At 55.2% G+C, this 25,595-nt stretch overlaps 1 protein-coding gene across 4 annotated transcripts in view; it reads right to left on the reverse strand.

Moving 5' to 3' along the window:
* SH2D3C (SH2 domain containing 3C) overlaps positions 1-24,573 on the reverse strand; it is a 31,755-nt gene extending 7,182 nt beyond the window's left edge. Inside the window, exons 1-6 of one of the 4 annotated variants that reach the window (XM_079926620.1) lie at positions 24,324-24,573; positions 21,792-22,269; positions 10,451-10,490; positions 3,252-3,380; positions 1,691-2,145; positions 264-388 (exon numbers count right to left, since the gene is read on the reverse strand). In XM_079926620.1, the coding sequence (XP_079782746.1) occupies positions 264-388; positions 1,691-2,145; positions 3,252-3,380; positions 10,451-10,490; positions 21,792-22,269; positions 24,324-24,360 (1,264 nt within the window). In that variant the 5' untranslated portion in view covers positions 24,361-24,573. Of the gene's footprint in view, positions 1-263; positions 389-1,690; positions 2,146-3,251; positions 3,381-7,335; positions 7,512-9,017; positions 9,076-10,450; positions 10,491-19,659; positions 19,809-21,791; positions 22,270-24,323 lie in introns of those variants that run through there. The other 3 variants (XM_079926622.1, XM_079926621.1, XM_079926623.1) reach the window with 3 other exon arrangements.
* Positions 24,574-25,595: the final 1,022 nt, after the last annotated feature.

The raw sequence follows: 25,595 nt of genomic DNA on the forward strand, positions 1-25,595 counted from the left end.
GCACAGTGCCTGGTACCCAACAGGGACTCAATGAGTCGTTGCAGAATGAACAAGCCATGGATATGTTTTGCACGTCAACATCGATAGTTCTGCTGGCAAGTTTTTAGTGTCAACTCTTGCAGGGCATTGCTCTCAGAAAAGAGGTAGAAACACACATGATCACACACTATAACAGAAGTCGTCAAAGATAGTGCACACGTGCGCACACAGCGCTACTCCCACCAGATCCCCCCACCTGCCCCTACCCCCTCCGCTGGACATACCGGTACTATAGGCAGGGGAGCTGGGGCTCTCAGAGATGGGGGACACGGGAGAGTGCAGGTCTGGGATCTGGTCCATGCTGAGTGCACAGTTGCGGATGGATTCCCGGGGGTGGGGCAGTGATGTGCTGTGGAGCAGACACCTTCATGAGCAGAGATCCCAGAGGTCAGGGTCCTCAGCTAGTATTAGGACCCCCACCTCTGCCTCCATCCAAGATCTGCTGAACTTCAAAGGCAGAAAAGGCTTGGAGATTATCAAGTCCAACCTCCCAACTGACAGGTACAAAAACTAAAGCCCAGAGGAGGAAAGGCTTGTGCAGTCCACAACCTGCACAACTGTTCTCTTCCCTGGGAACCTTGCCCCCAACTTGCAGAACAGTCTGGGGAGAGGGGCTAGCAGGAAAGGTGGGCAGGCCAAGGGAGCCAGGCCCACCAGCCTGGCCCCTCCTCACTGCTCCCATACTATACCCAGGATGCCTTGGGCTCACATGGCCTGTGGATCCTGGCACCGTTTTGATCACTGGTTCCAAACCACAGGCCAAGTGGCTACTCCCCACAGGGTACCCAACCAGTGATTCCTTGGCTGACAGCACCCAGCCCAGGCCCAGGGAGATGGGACCTATCCAAGTGCTGGTGGCACAGGATGGCAGGTCTTGCTGCAAACAGCCAGGGAGGCCATAGAAATTAGGGGCACAGACTTCGGAGTTGAGGGCCTGGGTTAGAATCTGGGTCCTACCACTCTCTAGCAAGCGGCTGCCCCTTTCCAAGCCTACTTCCTCATCTACAAAGTAGGGGCATGGACAGAAGCCACCTCCCAGGGGGACGTGGGAGTCACTGAAGTTGGGCGCAAGAGCACCAGGAGAGGGCCAGGTACACAGTAGGGCCTCAGGAATGATTGGCTGCTGTGGCTTTTCCTGGGATCAGTGCCCGGTGTCACCTAGCCCCAGACAACTGGGTGTCATCAAAAATGTCGCTGAGAACATTCCATTCCCTGTGCAATGGCTTGCATCCTGCAAAGCCCTCTGCCCTGATGCCCACCTTGGCCTAGTTTGGTAGGGTGGGGTGGGCTGGCAACCAGGACCAGGCCCCTGCCTGGGACAGGACAGCACCCAGGGCTCCCCCTAGGCCAGAGAGGGCTTTCTGAGTGAGGGCCTTTTATAGGTAGGAACATGGAGGCAAGAGAGGAGGAATGCCAGGGCCAAGGGTGCACAGCTAGCTGTAGCAGAGCTGGGATGGCAACCTGCGCTCCAGACTTCTACTCAGCACAGCCTGAGCTTCCTCCTGTCCTTCCCCACACACCAGGGCTCCAGGGCAGTCATAGCACCTCAGACCCGTGTGGCTGGGCCTCCCCTTTCTCTCCCGCACTCTCATGACCAACACCCCCATTTGACAGATGGGGAGCCTGAGGCCTAGCATAGGTTCTCACTCACCTGGTGGGGCAGCCATCACTGCGGGTGACCTTGTCGGCGGTGAGCCCGTCGGTCATGGTGACGCTGCGCCGCTTCACGTGGCTGCCCTTGGGGCCTGAGGGGCTGGCGGGGCTGGCAGCCTTGCCACCGCCCTGGCCCAGGCCGTAGCAGGCCTCCAGGTAGCGCAGCGGGAAGGTGCGGTTGACGGGGCAGTAGATGATGGCTCCACTCTGCTCTGACACAGCCTTGCGGCTGCCCACGTGATACCGCACAAGGGCCGGCACGTGGTCGAAGCTCTCCTGCTCGAACAGGTACTGGATGTGGGTGTAGCTCTCACCCGCCTTCACCACCACTTTGTTGATCTTGAAGTGCAAGGCCTGGTTGCGCCAGCGGCAGGTGAGCACATAGTCGCCCAGGCTGGTGAGCGAGTCCCGGATGAGGAAGTCACCATTGCGCTGCACCAGGGTCTCGGAGACCTGCGAGAGGCAAGGGTCAGGCTGGGGCGGGGCAGGGGCAGAGAGGGCCAGACCCGGGATCTGGGGGACACAGTGAACAGAGATATCTGAAGCTTGGGAGTTGCACCCTCTGACCCAGATTCAGAGGGTGCAACTCAGCCAGAGGCCCTGGGTCCGGGAAACAGAGGCTCAGGCGTGGGAGGACATAACACCCTGGGATGGGGGTCGCCATGATCTGAAACTCAGGTCTCAGACCTACTCCTTCTCAGGTCTCACGTTGGGCAGAGTGGATTCTCAATCCTCATTCCTCCTAACACCCAGTGCTCTGGCACATCTCTGGGCCTTTGTACCTCAAGCTACTTTCTCGGCCTGGAACATCCTTCCCATCCTGCCCACCTGGTGAACTCCTATCTATCTCGTAATGGCCTCTCTCCTCAGCACCCCTTCCTCGGGGCAGCCCACACTCCCTGCTGGGTGCTCCATTCTTGCACTTCTCCCACTGGGCTCTGACGGTCTGCCTGCCTGTCAACCCCTACCCTGGGATACCAGCCCTCAAGGGAAGCCACCGCCTATTTTATCTCTGCATCCTTGGTGCCCAGCACAGGACCTGACAGAGCTGATACTCGACAAAGATTTACAGCATGAATGTAAAAGGGAACAGGTGACTATCAGCCTCAGCCCAGAAATTCAACTTTGTCAAAATTGAGCAGCCTAAGGACTGATATGCACTGACCAGACACACAAGAGGCTGATGTATAGCCCTATAACAATAACAGTACAAATAATCGTAGTAATAATAACAACCACCACCATAAAGGACAATGTTCATTGAGCTCACTGCATGTCAGACATCGTGTTAAGAACTTCACATGCACTAGTTCATTTAATTCTCACAACCAACCTTTAAGGTAGGCACTATTATTATCCTCCATCTTATAGATAAGGAAACTGGGGCTCAGAGAGGTGAAGTGACTTGTTCAAGGTCACACAGTCAGTAAATGGCAGAACTAGACCTCATCCCAGGCTACTCTGATTGAACCCACCAAACAATAGTCAGAGCTTCTCTGGGCTGGGGCTGGCCGAGGCGGTGGGTCTAGGGCTGAGGTCCCAGCTCGGGGCCCGCTCACCTCACGGGGGATGCGGCCATGGTACCAGGCGTGGCTGCGGAGATCCGTGCTGCTGAGTTTGAGCTCTTCCTCCAACTCTTTGTGCAATTTCTCAGGCGATGAGTCCAGGATGTACTTCTCCTTGGAGAACTGGGCAGGAGACAGCAAAAGTTGGCATCCAAACTGAAGCCCCTTCCTCCTTCCCTCCCAACCTCCACCACCCCAGGTGAACTCATTCCATCCTGGGACCCTGGGAACACTTAGGCACAGATCCTCACGCAGGAGTCCCTATCCCAGCAGGAGTAACGGAATCTCAATTAAATCCACCAAAAAGTGCCTACTGTGTTCTAGGCTCTGAACTATGTGCCAGGGTAGATAAGTCAATAAATAAACCTGTCCTCAAGGAAGCTCCTAGTCTAAGAGGGGAGGCAAAAGCGACATGAGCATTTGAGGGACTTCCCTGGTGGTCCAGTGGTTAGGAATCCACCTTCCAATGCAGAGGACGCAGGTTCGATCCCTGGTCAGGGAACTAAGATCCCACATGCCGCAGGGCAGCTAGGCCACGGGGCAACTAAGAGCACGCTTTAGAGTTTGCGTGCCACAACAAGAGAGCCTGTGCACTGCAACTACTGAGCCCGCATGCCACAACTAGAGAGAATCCTGTGCGCTGCAACTAAGACCTGACGCAGCCAAATAAATAAATAAATATTTTTAAAAAGCGACATGAGCATTTGAGGTCAGCACCACAACACTGGACAGCGGCAAAGTGCCGAGTAGCTTTTCAAAGGGAGGAGATGAAGTCTAGGCCAGGTGGAGTGGTCCAGGAAGACTTGCTGGAGGAGATGGCAATCACAAACACTCATTCTGCACCAAAGACACCAAACTGATCTTGAAGTGGAGGGAGGGAGGATTTCTAAACGTATATAACACAGCAGGTACCCAGGCAAAAGCATGGACAAAAATAGGGCTGAATGCACGAGGATACATTCTGGGACGGTGACTTATACAGGCGTCGAGGAGGCAGCTACAAACACGGTTGCAGAGCACCCCCCTGCCTAAAGACACCTGTGATGTCCTCTACAGTTCCCAAAGCCCTTTCTTCCTTGCTGTCTCAAGCAATCCTTGCTAGATGGGGAAACTGCAGCCCAGCAGGGAAGCCCGAGGTCACTCACTGGAGATAATGCTCAGGACACCCCCTTCCACCTGCCCAAGGGGGAGATTCCTGGTTTCCTGGTTACTGTGGCCTGGGGTTGGAGGCCTAAGAACAGGGGGAGGGGAGCCCCTGCTGCCAGGTGTGCCCCCACCATGAAGCCCAGCCCAATCCTGGCTGTCTTGCGAGTTCCCCAGGCCTCAGTTTCTTCCTCTGTAAAATGGGAACAATTGCAGAACCTACTTCACAGGATTGCAAGGATGAAAGGAGACAATACTCCAGAGCACTGCAACTAGCCCACAGATGTCCTTGTCACTGCCAGAACACGTAACATTGCTTCCTCTCCCTTCCCCCAATTCCAGACCGCAATGATGGCTGGTTCAGGACAGAAAGATATGGCCCAGACCTGGCCAAGCAGCAGGACAGATGAAGGGGGGCACTAAAGGGCAATCTCTCCCCAGGACCCGCTCCTCACCAGGGTCCAGCATCCTCTAGTCCAGTCCCTGCCTCCTCTGACCTTTCACAGTTCTCAGAGCCTAACCCTGCTGCTCCATTCTCCACACCTCTGCTCCCACTGCCTTGATTTACCTCAGTCTACACTGCTGCCAAGACATCCTGGTTCCCAGCTTCAGAGATATCTAGAGTCTCTGACTCCATTGTTTCAACACTGAACCTCTACTCTGGGACAGGTCCTGTGCCAAAGGCTGAGCCCAAGGTCATCAGGACAGGCGGCCTCTGTCCTGGGGGAGCCACACAGATACTGACAAGCAACCCCAGGATCTCTGGATGTTCAGAGACGCACAGGGAGCTCCAGGAGCAGATGAGCATGTCCCTCCTCATCTGGTCAGGGAGTCCCTGAAGAAGTGCCGTCCCCACTGAGGCCGGATGGAGCCAAGCAAAAGCATCAGGGTGGGGACAGGCAGGTGGGCAGGAAAGAGCTCTGGGAAGACAGTGGCAGAGTCAGGGCCCTATAGGCAGAGCCAAGGCCCTGGGGGCGGGAGGAGAAGCTTCGAAAGGGCTGGGGGTGGCAGGGGCAGGCGCGGCAGGGCTGTGAGGCTGCCTTGGGGAGCTGGGGTTTACCCAGAGGCCACAGCAGAGCTGCAGAAGGTTTCTAAAGTGTTGGGGCAGGTTCCATCCACTGCATGGAGATGGCCTAGTGTTTTCCAGGCAATGGCAGGGGAGGGTGGGGTATGGGGATGGGAACTGGGGGAAGGGTGTTTACACAACCATTGATCAGGTGTGGGGAAGAGGGCGGAGGAATCAGAGAGGATTCCAGGTAGAGAGCCTGGGAGGACAATGAGACACTCTCCAAGGTGGGCAAGGCTGGGGCAGGAGCAGCTTGGGGATGGGCCCATACAAATTTGGGCTTTGAGGTACCTGTAGGGCTCTGGCGACCGATGGTGGGAGTGGATGATGGAGATGAGTGCTCCAGAAAAGGCAAGGCCTGAGGATGGGGATTCTGTACATCCTCCGCCCAGGGTAGAAACCAATACCCCAGAAAGGCAGGGAGGTCCGGGGTGAACTAAGATTAGCTAACTCAGATACCTACACTCCTCCATGGGGTTCCCTATTCTTCAGGGTCCTGGCCCCTCCCCTATACCACACCACACCCTGGAGAGGGAACAGTGGAAGTCACAGGGGAGACTCCTCCTTGACAAAGAGCATGCAATTGAGAAGTTGCCCCAGTTCCACAGCTGGAGCAAGGGGGACAGGGGGCAAAGAAGGGGAGGGGCTGTGTGGTAAAGAACCTGGCCTTGAGACTCTGCCTGCCACTGTATGACCTTGAGCCAATCAGTTTCCCTTTCTGGGCCTGGGTAGCTTCATCTGTAAATGGTGGGTGGGAGATCGGGCTCCACTTTTCCAACCATAATCAATGGTCAGGGAGAACCTGGAGGGACAAACTTGGTCCTCCCACACACCTGAGGTTAGGGAACCCTAGGGTCTCTGTGATTCCTCACCTTCGACCCGGGGGTCCCTAGCTCCCAAGGAGGGTGGGTGCTGGGGCGCGAATGCAGCATCCCTGCTCCCGCTGCACTGCTATTGGCCAGAGATGATCTCACCGCCTCCCGGCCTGCGAGCTCCTGATTGGCGGGTGCGGGGATGCTGCGCTCAGCCGCCGGCGGGGCAGTCATTCAGGCGGGCTCGGAGCGTGTGTGAGCCTGGGGGAGCGCAGAGGTGATGCGCCCCGCGTCCCCCAGGGGGCTCGGGAAGCAAAAGCGCGGAGACCCCGAGTCAGGGTCTTAACCCCTTCTCACCAGCCGGTGCCCAGCAAGTCCCCTCTAGCTCCCTTAAGTCTCGCAACCCTAAGCAAAGCCATCCGCAGATGATGCTCCGCAGAGAGGCGGGGTCCGGGTCCTCCCCTCCACCCCCTTCCGTTTAACCCTTTCACCGCCACGGCGCCGTCCCGCACTGACCGGCCAGCTAGGCTAGGAGACCCGCGCCCGGAGCACGTCCAAGCCCACCTAGAGGGCAGGAGGGTTGCAGGCGCTCTGGCCCCAGCCTCGGCACCCGCAGCATCCCCTCAGCTTCCCACCCCTCACTCAGCCTTTGGACCCCGGCCCAGCGCCCCCGGTACAATGGGGAGTCAGGCTGCCCGGGTCAGCCGCAGGGGCCGGAGTGCTCGCTGGAGGACCGGCAGACGCCGGGGACCTCATCTCCAGGTACCCAACGCCCCAGCTCAGCTCCATCCTGCAGAGGAGGCAGGACCGGAACGGTAGCCTCCGCAGCCCCGAGTCTCGGGAGTGGCAGCTGGACCCTCACCCTGCGGAGCGTCTGGGCGCCCAGAGGTGAGGTTGGGGCGACCCCGCCCCCTCCCGCAGCCCTCAGCCTGCAGCCCGCAGCCCCTGCCTGGCCGGACCCTGCGCGGCGTCACGGGCTGCGGCTCCCCGGTTCCGGGGGCGAGTGGCCAGGGGTCCCAGCCCGGAGCGCCTGGCGGGGGCCGAGCCGCCCCCTCACCTGCACCTGCACGAAGGAGCCGCGGTAGAAGCAGCAGGCGGCGGCCGACAGGGCGCTCCACAGGCTGCACCGCTCGGTCATGGTGGGGCCGGGCGGCCAAGGCCGGGACTGTGCGGGGGACGGCTGCCGGCGGGGCAGGGGCGCGGGACCGACCGGGCTGGGCACCGGCTGCGCTTGCCTCTCGGCGGCGCGATTACCTCATCGCCTTGTCGGGGGAGGAGCGGGGAGGCGGGGCGGGGAGACCCCACCCTCCTGCCGGCCCCGGGAGGGGAGGGGGCCATTGTTCCTCCCTCCGCCCGCCCCCGGCTCCCCGCCCCTAGCCCCCAGAGCTCCAGCCCCGCGCGCCCCGGCAGCCTGTAGTCTGGGGATGCTGAACGGGGTACCTGCCAAGGGGGGCTTCACGGGGGGCAGAAGGATGGGGTGGGGACCCCTGGGTCGGCAAGGGAAGGGGGGTGTCCTGTCGCCCCCACTCGTCTCACCCCTCACTGACCCGGAGCGGGCAGAGACTTTGAACTAAATCATATCTAAAGCTGGAAAAATCCCTGTATATGTTTGACCAAATCCTTTGTGGCCTCGGGAAATCTCCCAGAGCCCAGGATTTCTCATCTCTGATTTGGAATCAGGGACTCTGCTGGGAATTGCGGGATATTCCACTGACAGACTTGGGGGGGTGGGGAGGGCAGAGACTCAGTAAGGCTCAATGGTTTGGGAATCAATCTGGGTTCAACTAGCGGTGCCCCACCTCCACCCAACCAAGTCCCTTCTCCTGGAGCCCAGATTTACTCATCTGGAAAACATACCTGTGCTGACCTCACAGAACTCTTGTCAGCATTGGCTGAGCTGATGCATGTAAGTTGCCAGACATAAAACAAGTGCTCAGTAAATGCTTGCTATTGTTTTCAAGCTTAGTGTCTTAGAATCTGGACTTTTGGTCCTAGAATCATAGGCTCTTCCGCACAAAGGGAGTCATCACTGACTCTGCATCAGTCTGGCCTGGAGTTCAAATCCTTTTGACAGGCTGTGTGACCTTAGGCAGGTGAGTCCACCTCTCTGGGTCTCAGATATTTGATTATTTTCTGTAAATACATCTGAAGCTCTGAGCATGGAGCTTGGAGTTTTACGGTCTTGGAACTTTAGAATCCTTGCCTTAGAATCAAAGTACTCACATCACGATCTGAGAAACCCTGGAGCTCTGGAAGCTGAGTACGTAAGGTCAGGAATGGACTTTTGGTAACCGACTATTGATTCCACCCTCTTCTGAGGCTTGAAGCCACAACTAACATTGCTTTGAGTTCATACTTCAAGGGATTCTTTAATCAGCTCCAGTGAGCAGGTATTATTTCTTTTATAGCATTTTTAAATTACATTTTTCAGCCCAGTAAACTAAGGGAAAAATACAAAGCTAATCCTCACAGGGATCTCACTACCATCAGTGATGGGGATCTCATTACCTTTCCAGGCAGCTGGGATTTATGGGGTGCTGAAATATGCCCCTGTGTGGTCCACCACTGGCTTTGGTGCTGGTTCTACCTGAGGCCTCTGTCCCCCCTGTGGTGTCAGGGCTCGGGATGAGGAGCCAGGGCCCAAATCCTGGGAGCAGCTCCTGCTCAACTTGCTACAGTCCTGGGCTGCATTTCCCGGGCTCACTCAAGCTTGCTTTCTGACCGCGCCCACACTCTTACCTCTGCCTGGATCACTCTACCACCCATCTCTGCTTATCTTTATCTCCTTTCCAGCTTTCTGTTTGGAGAGAGGATGTTGGTGAATATTCCTGGTCAACTGCAATGGCTTGGCTTCAATGCCTCCTCCTCCAGAAAGCCTTCCTTGATCTCCCCATCCCCAGCTCCTGAGCTGAAAATCGTCCCCTACCTCTGGAGCTCCAATGGCTTCTTATCTGAGCCTTCTGGGGATGGTGGGAGACAGCAGTGTGAGCACTTCCCACAGAGCTCATTACTAGTCACTTACACGGAGCTTTACAGGCAGCATCTTGGGTGATGGAATGCCCTGGGGTCAGGAACCAGCCTGGCCTGCTCTGTTCCAGGCCCAGATCTCCCCTTCAGGGGCATGGACTCATTGAGCCCATAGCAACCCTGGTTTGGAAGCACCACTGTTACCCCATTTCATACAGGTGAACACTGAGGCTCAGAGAGGTGACACACCCAAAGTCATGTGGCAAATAAGTGGCAGATCTGGGACTAAAATTTGGGTCTGCTAAATTACAAAACACAAGCCCAAACCATTGTGTGGTTCTGCCCTGGTCCCCACATGGGCCAGGAGCCCTTGGAACACAGGGCCTGGCGCTCCTTGCCCTCTGCTGTGTGCTCCATACTCGGCAGGGGACCTGGCTCAGGGTGGGTGCTCCGGGGTGTGGAAGGCCAAGGGCTCTGTTCATGGTCTTGGCATCAAATAAACTTGGACAGCAATCCCAGCTCTGCCCTGCAGTAGCTGTGTGGTGGTGGGCAAGTCACTGCACTTCTCTGGGCCTCAAATTTCCCATCTGTAAATGGGCACAAGAAAGCCCTCACTGCCCAGTGATGAGGGAAGAAGTCAAAGACCTCATTTATGTAAAGAGCTCAGAAGTGACTCCCAGTGCTAGCAGCCTGCACAGGGCTCTGCACACAATAGGCACTCGAAATGTTATGTCGTGTTATTGTTATCGTTATTATTTCAAAACTGCATTTTCAACATTCCCAGTGCCCAGGACAAATTAAGCTCATGATCGATGTGACTGTGCCCATTATCTGTGATGAGGAACTGAGTCATCCTTTCCTGCTGCCACCTCCCGGCACCAGCACCACACGCTCAGAGACCAAGTGGGATTAGAGCCGGTCTTCGCAAGGAGCCACCCTTGGGGCCCTGTCCAGCTGGCAGCTGGATGGAGTCTGGTAGTAACAAACATTGGGAAGTCCTGAGTTTGGGGCCAGGAAAGAATGATGGAAGGCATGGGAAGAAGATGCTGGGATTGAAAGCAGACCCCACACGCTGCCCTGACTCCTAGACCTTCTCCTCCTGGGAACAGTCGGTGAGATCTGGCTCCTAACCAGGCCAGAAAAGGACTCTGCCCTTCCTGGAACAGACTCTGGGCCCTCCAGTGTCCCCTTCCGGCCCCTCTTACCTTCACATAGTCCCCGCCAGCCTCCGGCTCTCCAGTGGCCCTGGAAGGAGAGAAGAAAAGTGAGTGTTCCCAGCCCTGCCTGGCTCCCCAGCTGCCAGCCTCTGCCCACCCGCAGGCAGGAGGGGGCACTGCAGCTGATAGCATTTGCTGGAATCTGCTGGCTGGGCTACTCCTCCACTCTCCAGCTGTGCGACCCTGGGCAAGTACCTTCACCTCTCTGAGCCTGTTTCCTGTCTGTAAATCAGGGTAATGATAGCCTCTGCTTCCTCGGGTTTTCTCGAGGACTCTGGGAGCTGATGAATGTTATATGCTTAACACGGGGCCTGCTCCCTGAATTGCTATCTTCGACCAGCTTCAGGACGCTGCACTCCCCTGGTGTTCACTCCCCACCTCCTCCCTGACTCCACAGTTGGTGGCCCCAGGCTGGGCCTCAGCCTCCTTTCCTCCCGCCCTACCCTCATTCCCTAGTGCAGAGTGACCCACCCAGTGGCACATCATGGTGCCATTGCTGGTGACATTTGGCTGTGGAATTGATCCCCTCCCCAAGAGGTGGTCAGGATGGGGCCTGGAGAGGCCAGAGGCTGCGGGTGGCTGTTTTTCCCAGGTGCCAAATAGATATCACCCTTCCTCGTGAGGGCTTCCGTGAGCCACTTCCCCCAGTCCTCAGCCTTAAAGGCCCTCCCTTCTCCGATGCAGCCTGGACCTGCCCCTTCAACACCAGACTCAGAAACCCAACTGCCTCCTTAGCATCTCCTCTCAGATGTTTGAAGTCATTTTGACTTTCGTATCCAAAGCAGGACTGCCGATCTCCCCCACCCCACACCCCTGCTCCCCACATCCGATTCCCATCTCAGTTGATGTCAGCTTCATCCTTCTTGTTGCTTTGTTTGGCCCAAAACCCTGCAGTCCTCTGCACCTCCTCTCTCACTCACACTCCATGCCCAATTCATCAGGAAATCCTGTGGCTCTACTTCCAAAATAGATCCTGAGCACTTCTCTCCATGTGTCAACCCTGCCCCATCTGGGACGCCCTCTGTGTCCTCTGTGGAGCACACAGCAGCCTTCTCGCTGTGTCTGCCCTCACAGCCCTCTGCCACCCAGGCGGCTCTCAAGTGAAAAGCTAAGCAGATCTCGGTGCACAAAACACCCCCAAACCTCCCATCTCTCAAAGAACAAAATCTAAATCCCACTCCATGGTCTGCAAATGGCTGGCCATGTAATTTATCAACTAAACCAAGACTTTTCTTCCCTTGTGAGAGTAAAGAGGGTGCCATTTTCATGCCAGAAAAACAAATGTAAACAGGCTCACGTGTTCCCCAACCTACAATGCCCTGTGTGGCCCTGGTGGTATCTGACTGCCCGCCTCATCAATTCCCACCCCCAAAATATGTCTCCCTCCCTCATTCTGCCCCGGCCACATTGGCCTCCTTGCCAAGCTCGTTCTTGCCACAGGGCCTTTGCACTTGCTGTTCCCTTGCCTGGAATGCTCTCCGCCCCACCCCACATCATCACACAGCTTGCCCCTCCCCCTACTTTATTTAGAGCTCTGCTTAATGTCCCCAACCCAGAGAAGCCTTCCCTGACCACCCTGCCAAGAATAGTCCCTTGTCCCTCACTCTCTGTCCTCAACCCTGCTTTCTTTTCCTCAGTCTCTGCCTGAAACAATCACTTTACATTTATTTGTTGACTCAGTTACCTGACGCCTCCCCTGGGGCACTAACTTTATATAGCTCACAGGTGAGCCCCCACCATGGTGCCTGGCACGTGGTAGGAGCTCAAGAACTCTTTATTGCTTAAGGAATGTATGAACAGTAAACCCTCAACCAGTATTCATCACTATTGTTATTATTAATTCTGTCAGGCTGGGCCCTGGTTCTCTGGCTGGCACAGGCCTCAGTATTGCCATCTGCAAAATAGGGAGGAAAGTCAAACATCAGGGAACTGCTTCCTCAAATACAGAAGCACCAAATTTAAATTTAAATGTGATAAATCTAATAAAATAAATTTAAAACAAAAACAGCTGAGCTAAAAACAAGACAAAACAAAAACTGTGGGTGAAGTATATGTTTCCAGGGCAGAATTCCATGCAGGGTTTCCCCCAGCTCCTGAGGCCAGGGGCTCCTCATTGAGATGCTGTCTGACAGTCCTCCCTGTTCTGACATTCCAGAGTCCCTGGTGCTAGCCTTCCTTCCTGCAAAGTCCTTGCTGACCTCTAACCGTAGTCCCTCAAGCTGCAGCCTGGCCCCAGCAGGCTCCCAAAGGTGTTTGGGTTCTCTCTGTCCAGCCGAGTTGGGAGTGGGGTGGAGAACAGACCCCTCCCCCTCTCACCACCCTGCTCTTCCTGGGTGAGGTGTCCCATCCCAGTGTTTCCGGCCATTTAGGTCCGGAAATCCTCCCACTGCTGGGAACAGATTGGCCAGGACACTGGGATCGCCTAGCACTTCCTCCTGCTTCCTGTCCACTTCCCCTCATGCTCTGGGCAGGAGCAGAGCCTTGGGGAGGGGGCGCCTGCCCCAGGGAGCAGGTGGGCTGAGGTGGCCAGAGCCAGTGGGGGTGCTCAGGCAGAGGCCCAGGCCCGGGAAGCTGAGGGCCTGGAGCCACCACCAGCACCCATCACCTCTCCCTGCCCCACTATAACACTCCAGGATTCCTAAGACATAAGGTGACCATGTTGGCTCACCACCCACTGACATCATTTGCCCAGACTATGGCCACCACCTCCTCACTGCCTCCCAGCTTGCATCTGTGTCCCTCTGACTTGTTCTCCCCCCAGCAGCCAGAGCAATCCTGTTAAAATGAGTCAGCTTACGACTTTCCTGTGCTCCAGCCCACTGGAGTGAGCCCCAGTTTCACTCAGAGTAAGAGCTGAAGTCCTGGGGACTTCCCTGGTGGCACAGTGGTTAAGAATCCGCCTGCCAGTGCAGGGGACACAGGTTCGAGCCCTGGTCCGGGAAGATCCCACATGCCGCGGAGCAACTAAGCCTGTGCGCCACAGCTACTGAACCTGCGCTCTAGAGCCGTGAGCCACAACTACTGAGCCCGTGAGGCACAACTACTGAGCCCGTGCGCCACAACTACTGAAGCCCGTGCGCCTAGAGTCCGTGCTCCACAATAAGAGAAGCCACCGCAATAAGAAGCCCGCGCACCGCAACAAAGAGTAGCCTCCACTGGCTGCGACTAGAGAAAGCCCACGTGCAGCAACAAAGACCCAATGCAGCCAAAAATAAATATATATATATATATATATATATATATATTTTTAAAAAGCTGAAGTCCTCATAACAGCCTTCACACACTGGCTCTGACCACACTCCCCTCACTCACGCTGCCCCAGCCAGGCTGGGCTTCTTGCTGCCTTTTGTTCCCACCTCAGGGCCTTTGCACTTTCTGTTCCCTCTGCGAGAATACTTTCCCTCCAGATATCCACTAAGCTCCCGCCTTTCCCTCCTTCAGGTTTTTACCAAAATGTCCCTTCTCAGTGAGGCCTTCCCTGGCCGCCCATCTGGAAGTGAAGTGTGGCCTCTCAATGCTCCCCACCTCCCCGCCCTGCTTCGTCCCTCTCTGTAGCGCTTCATCTGACTTGCCATGCACTACCTCCTCTCACCAGAACATCAGCTCCACAAGGGCAGGGGTTGGGTTCTGCCTAGAATGGTGCCAGGCACCCTATAAAGATGTTTTGCTCTGTTTTGTATTTTTTGGTCACACTGCGTGGCATGTGGGATCTTAGTTCCCTGACCAGGGATCGAACCCGTGTCCCCTGCAGTGGAAGCACGATGTGTTAAACACTGGACCACCAGGGAAGCCCCTGTAAAGATGTTTATGAATGAATAAATGTCACAGCAGCCCCTGCAATCCTGAGGACAAACTCTAGTTCTCATGGGTCGGCCCGCTGTGACCCAGCCCCTGCCAGCCACCCCTCCTCTCTTCCTTAGGGTCCTCCTTGCACTCAGGCTTCACACTTCCTCCAAAGAGCTCTACCCGCTCCAGCCTCAGGACTTTTGCACGTGATATTCCTTCTGCCTAGAGGAATTCTCTCCCTTAGAGTCAGAGTAATCCCTACTCAGCCTGCAGATCTCAGTTTGCTTGGAGACTTCTGGAATGTTCTCTCTCCCTTTGTAATGATCAAATCCAGGAATCAAAGCTTCCATTTTAAAAAACTCAGCTCCGGGCTTCCCTGGTGGCCCAGTGGTTAAGAACCCGCCTGCCAGTGCAGGGGACACGGGTTCGAGCCTTGGTCTGGGAAGATCCCACATGCCGCAGAGCAACTACGCCCGTGCACCACAACTACTGAGTCTGCACTCTACAGCCTACGTGCCACAACTACTGAGCCCGCGAGCCACAACTACTAAAGCCCGTGTGCCTAGAGCCCACGCTCCGCAACAAGAGAAGCCACTGCAATGAGAAGCCTGCGCAACGAAGAGTACCCCCTGCTCACAGCAACTAGAGAAGGCCCGCACACAGCAACGAAGACCCAACGCAGCCAAAAATAAATAAATATTTAAAAATAAAAATAATAAAATAAAACTGAAATACTGTATTTTAAAAAAAACTCAGCTCCATTAATTAATTAATTTCTTATTTTATGGATTTAAAAGGCACTTCCTCTCTAATATTAGTGGTGAAATCAATTAATAAATAATAGTGACAACTGAGCTAAATAAGTTCCACTAATCAGCTGCATTAATTATTTAAATAACCAACCCCTTTAATTGCCTGTATTAGCTGATTTGTTCTTATAACTGGTACCACTTATTGCATACATTAGCTTAATTAATTGAATTAATGATCAGTCATTAGAGTCCATTATCCTTTATTTCCCCAGTGCAGGTTTCGGTCTGAGCTTTACTTTCAGGGTCTCCATCCTGGCCAGGAGGGAAGGGCGAGGCTCCCCCAGGGACCCTGGAGGAGAAGCTGCCATCCTGTTCCACCTTGGCCCTCCCTCACCACAGGCAGCCTTGCCCTGCAGAGCCCTGCAGCCTCGCTGCCCTCTGTCTGTCCCCCACTTTGCTCCCTGGGGTGTGGTCATATGGTCTTGAGTGGAGATTTCCCCAACGTCTGCCTCATGCTTCCCAGCTTTCTCCCTGCCCTCCCCTCTCTGAGCTTCAACTTCCTCATCTGTGAAATGGGCATATTTTAACTGTCTTCCCAGAGGGGCTGCAAGGATCCTATGAGAAGGAAAGGTGGAAGGTTCCTTAGCCCCTGTGGTTCCTCTCATTGCCCCAGCACCACCACCCCCCAAATGAAATCTCCCATCCTGCTCCTCCTTGGGGGTTGAAGATACCCTCCCTCCTTCACTCCGACTTTCACTCACCCGGGGCAGAGAAGCAACCCTGCTCTATGCTCCTTAGTCCTTAAAGACCCTGAGAAGGGAGAGCTGGGGTGGAAAGCCCCATCTCTCTGGGGACACCCAGCCAAGAGGCCTTTGGGATTCCCTGCCAGGAAGGCCCTTGGCTTTAGCCTCTGCCCTGCCCCCTCTCCTGTACGATGGGCCACCACCGTCCTGGAGACGTCCTTCCTCCTCTCCGCCATTCTGCGCCCTCAGTCTTCTTGACAGGGGTGAGCTCCCCAGCAGAGCTCAGGAAGGGTCCCAGCTCTGTGAGAAGAGGACAGATCGGGGGTCGCTCATCCCAGGGCAGAGCTGAGGAGTCTGAGTCCCAAGAGCTGCTGAGACTTAACAGCTGCTGGAGACGAGCAAATGCGGAAGACGACTGGATGCCTGTGCAGAAGCCCCGCTTAGAGCAGGGCACAGAGCTGCTCAGACGAGACCTGGCTCGGCTCTGCCTTATTCCTTGCCCGAGGCAGGCTCTCCCAGATGATGGGGACTGCTCCTGGATGGAGATGCGGGACACTGGGGAGGGGAAAGTGAAGAAAAAGAATATTCCGACCAGACCAGGAACCCAGAATCAACATGAGGAAGAGGAAACGAAGTGGGCATGGACAGGGGAAAGACCCTCAGGGGCTCTGAAGAGGGCCCTCGGCTGGGAGGGAGGAGACTGTGTGACCCTGGGCGAATCCCCCTTGTTGGGCCTCAGTTTCCTCTTCTACAAATGGGTGTGGTGATCGCCTGAGCATCCTGTGTGCCGGTACTTCCTCGGGCCAGGGCCAGGTTAAATGCTCTCCTTTGCCTAGTCCTCACGATGACCCTGTGAAGCAGGTGCTGTTATTGTCCCCAATTTACAGATGGGGAAACTGAGGGTCAGAGAGGGGAAGGGGGTTTCTCAATGTTGTAAAGACAGTCAGCAGTGGGCCTCTGAGCCGCTGATGTAGCCGACCCCTTTCTTCCCCAGCTCTCACGCCACATACGTCCAGCATTCTGTAAACAGAGTCCGCTAAGGGTTTGAGGGGATGTGGCTCCAGCTGGGGTTGGTGGGGGGACCGTCCATCCTTCCTGAGCCAGCGCAGTTCCCACAGCCTCAGGCGTCTGGGGGTCTCAAGGGCTATGAGAAAGTCTCCACAGGAAATGAGAGCCAGGAGCAGCTGGGCCCCTTTGGAAGACAAGGACCAGCCGCCCAGAGTCTGAGGAGGCTGAATGGGCTGAGCCCACCACAGCCCCCTCCCCCCCACCGTGGGTAATCACTACCAGATGCCCGGCAGCTGACGTCACTTTGCAGGGCCGAGAGGGTCGTGGGACTCTGGGGAGTGTTGGGAATTCTTGGACAGGAATCAACATTCCGAAAGGAAATGGTGGGGGGGTGGGGACGGGGGTCTTGGCCTGTTCTCAATGCCTGGCACCAGGGCTGGGGCACGGGCAACACAGGGTGCCCCCGGCCGGGGTGCTTCCTTCTCCACGTCTCAGTTTCCTTCTGAACAGCCCTGGAAGTGGAGTGGAGGGGTCTGGGTCTCTGGGAGGCAGGAAAGGATGTTCAGGTGAGACACTTTAGAATGAGTAGGACTGCGGTCAAATCCTCCTTAAAGGAGAAGTCCTCGTAAAACATAAGTCAGAGTGGGGCCTTCCTCTGCTTGAGGCCAGCAACGGCTGCAACTCGCTCAGAGTCAAAGCCAGGTCCTTGCTGGGCCTTCCAGGCCTCACTTATCTGAACCCATTTCCTTTCTGGCCTCATTTCCACCACTCCTCTCCCCAGCCCCCATCTTGCTCTCTGCTGCTCCTCAAACGTGCCAAGGATGCTCCCACCTCAGGGCCTTCGTACTTGCTATTCCTTCGGTCTAGTATACCCTTCCCCAGATATCAAGATGGTTTGTTCCCAGTACACCGGAAACGAATATAATATTCCATATCAACTATATTTCAACTAAAAAAAAAAAAGAGGGTCTGTTCCCTCATCTCCTTTGCTCAAACATCAGTTTCTCACTGAGACTTTTTTCCTGGCTAACCTTCCTAAATTGCCACCACCAGCCACTACCCTCCAAGACCAGTTCCCCTACTTGATTTGAATCCTTCTCCGTAGTGCTTTTCTCTTCTGGCTGACTGGGTAACTCATTATCTTGTTTATCATCTGTCTCCCCCACACTGGAATGGGGGCTCCTTGAGAGCAGAGTTTTGTCTGCTGTGCTCACTGCTGTCTCCCTAGAACCTAGAAGAATGTCTAGGAATAGTTGCATCTCAGTAACTATTAAAATGAATGAAATTCCAACTCAACTGTGTCATCTCAAGCAAGTTGTTAACCTCACAAAATCTCGATGTCTTCATCTGTAAAATGGGCTCCTATTACCGCCTTTTCAGGGGGGTATGGGAAGTCATTTGAAGTAATGGTAGAGACAGCTCTGAGATTTTTACTTGCAGGAGGTGAAATGTGGCCTAGTGGTTAAGTGCTTGGGCTTGGGAGTTGGTCAAGACGGAATCGAATCTAGGCTCTGACACTTAATCTCTCTGTGACCCCAGGAAAGTCCCTTTCTCTCTCTGAACCTCAGTCTCCTCGCTGGTAAAATGTGGTAGATGGCACCCACTGAGTGTTCCAGGCAGGGCCAGCCAGTTGTCCTCTGGTGGGACCCTGGCCTGACAATTCCTGTGTGTGTGTGTGGGTGTGGGGTGTTGGGGGACCTCCTTTCCCTCTCTGAGACTCTGCTTCCTCCTCTATAACATGGACTGAAGGTAGAGTGTCAGGGCTCTCTGGACCCACTATTTCCCTGCAGAAGGCTGAGGGTGCCAGGGGATGGGGGGAGACTGGGCTGGTGCTCTCCATTTTGGGAGCTAAATGCCCTTCATTCCCCTTCTATTGGCCCCTCCTCCCTCCTTCCTCTGCATCCCCCATGATCTCAGCAGGGAACAGGGCACCAGGAAACTCCTGCAGCCTCACCTCTTCCCCTTCCTTCCTTTTGCTCCAGGTGCAACCTGCTTCCCAGGGGGAAGGGGAGGGACACGTCTTCCCCAGCTTATGCTGCTCCCTGAACAGCCACTGGGATGACCCCCTTGGGACACTCAGGAATGAGGCTCCCAGTCTTACTCAGTGGCAGTTCTCAAATGCCCTTGTTCCCAAGCTGGATGGATCCTCAGAGGCCATCCCAGGCCCATCTTGGCTGTTGGGGAGATTGAAGCCCAGAGTAGGGCAGGACAAGCCTGAGATCACACAGGCAAAGCAGGTCGCCTGACTCCAGCACAGATCTGGGCTTCACAGGCTCCTAGAAGAAATGTTCAACAATTCCTGGACTCCTACTTGGCCTGGAGAGCAGGTGGGACACTGGGTCCCAAGGCACCAGGAAAGGGCTCAATCTGATCTGCTAACCCCACCCCCCTCAGGACCCCTGGACACTCCAGATGATTAGGGGGGGAAGGGAGAGTCTCCCCATTTCCTCTTAGCTCTAAGCCAGGCCTGATGCCAGAGGCACTGCCAGGACCATCTCTGCCCACAGGGGAGGAAGGCTGGGTCCTAGACTTGGCATTCTCAAGGTGTCTCAATACCTGCTGGAGGGGAATGGGTTGCCTAGTCGTTGAGGGCCTGGTCCAGGAAGGTGGAATTAAACCCTAGCTCTGACTTTCACTAGTTGTGTCAAACTGGGCAAGTAAACCTCTCTTTCCTCATCTGAAAAGTGGAAATCGTAATAGTGCCTCTCTTCTGGTACTGTTGTGACCAGAAGATGCCCAACCTGTGCCGGGAGAGGCTGGGGATAGAGTTACACCAAAAGAAAGTTTAAAAGTTCCTGATGCTAAACTCACACCCAGGTTTGTCAGCTGCCCCAGGGGCACGGATTTCCACCTCAGACAACTCCCGTTCCGGGCGGCGGCCCTCCTCGGTCCCAGCTCGGTCACTCACCCTCTGGGTCCCAGTGCGGGGCACCTTCGGCCCACCGCAGTCATAGTTCCCTGTCGTGGCGGCCTGCAACCCGTAGACCTCCTCTGCTCGACGGCTCCCGCCTTTCTCAGGATACGGAGCTGCGGAGCATAGAGCAGGACTCCTGGGGAGGAGCCTGGCCTGTAGGCCACGCCTCGGACACGCCCCTCTGCCCTCCTTGGGCGCGCTCCACCGCCTACTTCTCCCTCCGGGAAGGCCACGCCCCGCCTCGGACACGCTCTCCGCCTGCTGTCTCGCTCCGCCCTCTACCCCATCTGTCAGGTCGGAGCAGGAAGGCCACGCCCCCGAGCACACCCCCTCCACCTCGCCCCGCCCCACTCCGAGGGCCAGCTTCCCCAACAGTCCCTGCGCCGCATGGGAAGGCCACGCCCCTGCCCACGCCCATTCACCACGCCCCGCCCCGCCCCGCCCCGCTTCAGCAAACCCTTAGCGCGCTTCTCAGACTTTGGTTACCTCAGAACACCCCCGGAGCTACGAGGCCCGCTATCCTGCATACAATCCTTGCTCCACACCCGAATGAGGCCGAATTTAAGAGGGGATGGCAAGAGAAGGCAGCCTGGAGCAGCCAGAGATGTTGGAAAAGCATTTGTTTTATTCATCATAAACGTAAGCACTCCCATTTACCGAGTTGTTTGTGGTGTGTCAGGCGCTGTGCTAAGATTTTACAAGTATGTTACTCTTGAATTCTCACCACAGCCCTACAAGGTAGGTGCTATCGTTGTGCCCGTTTATCAGATGAGAAGAGTGAGGCTCAGGGAAGGGAACAGACTTGTCCAAGGTCATGCAGTCAGTAAGAGGCAGCGTCTGGACCGGATTCACTCTGCAGCTTTACAAGGTCGTGCTCCCCACTGAAGGACCAATTACCCCAGCACACAGAAGCTGTGCTTGGTGTCTCAGGGCAAAGTCATTCAAGAGAGGTTCCAGAACCAACCCTAGAGTTACTTTTGCTCAGATTTTTTTCCCCCTCTTTATTTCAATAGGTACATCTGACGAGTATGGTTTAGACAAAGGCTCTGAGGGTTGAAAAGCAAGGGACTGGGGGTGCAGGGGTGGTGGTGGGATGAATTGGGAGATTGGGATTAACATATATACACTAATATGTATAAAATAGATAACTAAGAACCTGCTGTATAAAAAAATAAATTAAAAAAAAAGAAATAAACTGGAAAAAAAGAAAAGAAAAGCCAGGGACTCCTTTGGTGGGGGCTGAGGGGGTCTCCCAAGGGCATGAAGTACATGACTGTAGGGCTTAGAAGATGGTGGGTGCCATGTGGTGGATAGGTGTGCAGCCACTGGAGACAGGCAGATTCCTGCTCAAATCCCAGCTCTGCAACCTTGGCTGAGTCTCAGTTTCCCCATCTGTAAGATTGGCGGGGGGCGGGGGAGGTGGGTAATAGTACAATCTTTTACAGAGTGTTCAGTGAGTAACATTTGTTTTGACACCCAGTAAAATGGGTACTGACTAAATGAGAACTATGGTCATATCATCACTATTTGTATTTTTGTATCAACTCAACACACCCTGTAACCAAGTTAGTTAACAAGTGGTCTTCTAGATCAAGGGGAGCAATGTTGTCCAGCAGAATTAAAGGTGGCGATTCGGGTGTGGGCCCCAGGGCAGGGATCCAGTGATTGGGCTTGGATCCACCCAGTAGCTGAGGGCCCATGCTGGAGGCTGCCTAGGGCTTTGGAGTCGGGGTGGGCGTGGGCGGCGGGGGCGGGTCTTAGTTCAAGTCCTAAGTTTGTCATTTGCTAGATGTGCACCTGACTGGGGCAGATGACATTCCCTCTCTGAATCTCAGTTTCCTCTTCTGTCATATGGAAATAACAGTATCTTCTCCCCGGGTTTGTTTGTTTTTTCCCTGTTTGTTTTTGTTTTTTTCCTGAGTATTAATTACAAGTGAAGGGCTAAGTACAGTGACTGGTCTATAGTAAGCACTTGGTTAATGTGTAGGTATGTTTGTGTGTGTGTGTTTTGTTTTGTTTCTACTCAGATGTGTGTGTTGGGGGGTCCTCTCCAGGATCTACTGGTAGGAGGCTGGAGACACCATCCCCACAGGTCCTGCCCTCACCCTCCCCTGATGGGCACCTACCTTTCTGAGACCACGTTCCTGGGGTCTCGCTCCTCTTCTGTGTCTGCACTGGGGTCCTCAGGTTTTCTCATGGGGCCCACTTCCACTGCTGAAGGGTTGGGTCCCACTGCTGGGGTGTCCTCCACGGGGGCATCGGTCCCCACCACCACCTTCTTGGCTGCCTCCAAGCCTGAGGGGTCAGGCAGCCCTCGGGGCACCACATGGGGCTCAGGGCCAACCTCCTGGGCCTCCTGGGTGGCCTGTTGGTCCCGAACCTTCTTGATGCTGGGGCGAGGCATGGTGCCCATGTGGCTGTACATGTCGCTGGAGCGGGCATAGGCCGGGGGGCTCTTGGGGACTGTCACCATGTCATCCTGTGTGGCGTCAAAGGTGTCAGCCTCCAGATGGGGCCGGATGCTGGTGGAGGCCAAAGATCGTCTCAGAGTGAAGGACCGAGGAAGGTTGGAGAGACTCCCAAAGCCCTTGAACTTGAAGAACTCTGGCAGTGGGAAGGGGAGGGAAAGAAGTTAATGATATTGCCAGCACTAATAATAATAACAATAAAATATCTGCGCAGTTCCACTCATTGACGGTCCAAGGAGGGTTAGGAGTTTCACTGACACCCCCTCTAACTGTTATGGTATAAAATGGCAGCTCTGGAATTGCAGAGCCCTGGGCTTGAATCCCTTGAATTCCACATCCTAGCTGTGTGACCTTAGGCAAGTCACTTGTCCTCTCTGAACCTCATTCTCCACATTAGTAAAATAGAGATTATAGTACCCATCTCCTATGGGCAATGGGAGAACTGAAGAAAAGCATGAACTCAGCATGTAAATAACATGCTTAACATGGTACCTGACACACAGAATAACCTCCATAAGAAGTAATGAAGATGATGATGATCACAATAAATGCCTCTGCATTTGTCAAACATGCTGCATGCATTAATTACTTCACTGAATTCTCAACACAACTCCATGACACAAGTTTAATTCTCCATTTTCCAGATGAGGAAATTGAGGTTCAGAGCTGTGACATGACTTGCCTGAGGTCACACAGCGGGAGGCGAAGCGTGTGTGTGTGTGTGTGTGTGTGTGTGTGTGTGTGTGTGTGTGTGTGTGTGTGTTGGGGTGGGCAGGGGGCGTTTGAATGAGGCTCTGTGCCCCTGAGGTGAGGGTGAAATGAGAAGGGGGTTGTCGGGAGCCTGAGGGTCCCACTCCCTGCGGTTCCATCCTTCCTGTCAGCTGAGCCTGGTGTTGGGACTCAGGCAGCAGTGCTCGGGTGATACCATCTCCTCGTTTCCGTGGGGGTGCATGTGAGTTCCCTCCTCCCCGTCCCCAGCTGTGAGACTGCCCTTCCTCGCAGCCACCACCATCTGACTGACTTAACTACAGCCTCCAGATAAGCAAAAAGGAAAAACCCTGGCATTTGCCACCTCCTCGGCATCCTGTGCCTCCTCAGGTCCTCACAACCATGATGGAATATATCGGTGGGATGCCCCCATCTGACCAGACAGAAAACTGAGGCCCAGAGAGGGGAAGGAATTTGCCCAGGGTCACAAAGCAAGGCTGAGCCTGGACAAGGGCCCAGGGCTCTGGATTGCTGGGGTCAGTGTTCTGGGGCTTTCCTCGCAGTCCTGCCCACCCCCTCACTTGGTCTTATTCTCTGCCTCCTGACAAATGCTGTCAGAAGATGCTGAGGCTCTGCTCTTAGAAAGCTATGCCGTGGGGCAGAAATTGTGCCAACGACTGCCTTCTTTCTCAGCACCGCTTGTTTCGTCCCCTGGGGACTGGGGGTCTGGAGAAAACAGTAGTGGGGCAGGGAGGGAAACTGAGGCCCAGAGTCCAGGAACTTGAGATTGAGCCCTGCTCAGTAGCCCCATATGACCCCAGGCAAGTGTCTTGGTCTCAGTCTTTTCATCTGTGGAATACAGTCATAATCCTTGCCCTGTCCACCCTCCTGTGCTGTCAGATCAGAAGAATCAGGGGAAACTGAAGTTTGCTGGCACCAGGAAGGGATCACCAACCTGGGGGAGAAGTGATGGGTGCGTGTGGCCCCTCACTGAGTTGCTCTGGGTCCCAGCGTCACTGCTGATGGGGACATGGGACAGGCTCTCATGGCACACACCCCTCCCCCCCGCCCCAGCCACAGCAACTCCCAGCCTGAGACCCCATGTGAACCAGGCCCAGAGGCAGGGGGTGGACTGCGTGGAGGTCTTCCCTGGCCCAGCCATGAGGTCAAAGGGAGCCAGAGGACACGCAGACGAATGGAGAGACTGAGAGTTGGGGTGGGGAGAGACAGAGAAGTAGAGACGGGCAGAGACAGACAAGAGAAGAACAGAGAGCCTAACCAGCTGGAGAGAGAGAGATACTGGGCCAGTGATGGAGAGATGGCAACTGGAAACTCAGAAGCAGAGGCCTCTGGAGAGAGGCAGAGATGGACAGAAAGAAAAACAGAAACGAGGTAGAGTGATGAAGAAGCAAATACAGAGAGGCTGAGATGGACGGACAGACAGAAGGATGAAGGACAGTGCAAACGGCACCCTGCACTCACTGAACTTTTTGCTGGCCTTCTTGGTCCCCTCCGTCATCTTGGCAAGTCGTGCAAAGCCCCCGGCTGGAAGGCAAGTGGCCACTTGAAGCTCTGGACATCAACGTTGAGATGCCTCCCTCACCTCCCCTTCCCCTTTCTCGCGCCCTCTCACTCGCTTCCTCTGTGTATTTTTAAACCAGTGAAACTCCCACAGCCCCACCCTCCCCATCCTCTCTGCAGGGGGCGGAGGCAGGGGCCTCCCCCAGTCCCGGCCCCTGTGGGCCTCCTCCTTGGCCTCGGCCTCGGGGAGGCAGGGGACAGACCGCAAGCGCGTGAGATCTGGAAGGTCTGGGAAATAAACCACAGACTCTGGGAACAGAGCCCACTGGGCTGGGGGCCTCTGGGGACCTGCCAACAGCTATCAGGGGGTCTGGCCAGCAGGCTGGGAGGGTGCAGGGAGTCAGACCTGAGGGCAGGGGGGTTTATTCTAAGCCTCAGTGCTGGGGGATGCACTGGCAGCGGTGGATAGGAGAGTGTCATGGTTTGGCCTGTGGGCTCTGGGACCACCCAGACCCAAATTCAAGTCTTGGCTGGCCGCTTTGTCACTGTGTGATCCTGGACTAGGGGACTCACCTCCCGGAGCCTCAGTTTCCTCTCTGTGAGTAGGGGGTATTTGCAATGCCCACCTCACAGAGTCCAGTGCTTGGTGCAAAGCCTGGCACAGAATCAGTGCCCACTACTCTCCTTTTCAAGCTAGCAGGGACATGCGATAATTTAGTCCACCACCCCATTGTACAAAGATAGGAAAACCGAGGCACAGACAGGCAGAAGGATTGCCCCAGGTCATACAGCGGGTTGGTGGCACAGACTGGGTTACAACTTGCCCTTTCAGGCCCCTTAGCCCACAGCCTGGTGTTTTTCCACCCTGCAACCCCCATGCGTGCGTGTGTGTGTGTGTGTGTGTGTGTGTGTGTGTGCGCGCGCGCGCGCTTACATGGACAGGGCAGAGATGAGGAAACGAAACCTCTCCTACACAGGTTGTCCCTGACACCTGTGGAGGCTTTCAGCAGCTGCTGGGGGCAGTGCAGCTGAAAGACCAGGAGCTTCAAATCCTGGCTCTGAGTGCTGCTGACAAGTTACTTCTGCCTCTGAAGCCTCAGTCACCTAATCTCTAGAATAGGCACAAGTGCAAGGTATGCAGTCAACTCCCAGAGGCTCCAGCATGATTGAACATTATTATCCTGGCCCCAGGGCTGGCAACTGGGGCTGTGATAGGGGAAGTTCAAGGTCAGA

The sequence above is a fragment of the Stenella coeruleoalba genome, assembly GCF_951394435.1.
Source record: "Stenella coeruleoalba genome assembly, chromosome: 7".
NCBI classification, from domain to species: Eukaryota; Metazoa; Chordata; class Mammalia; order Artiodactyla; family Delphinidae; genus Stenella; species Stenella coeruleoalba.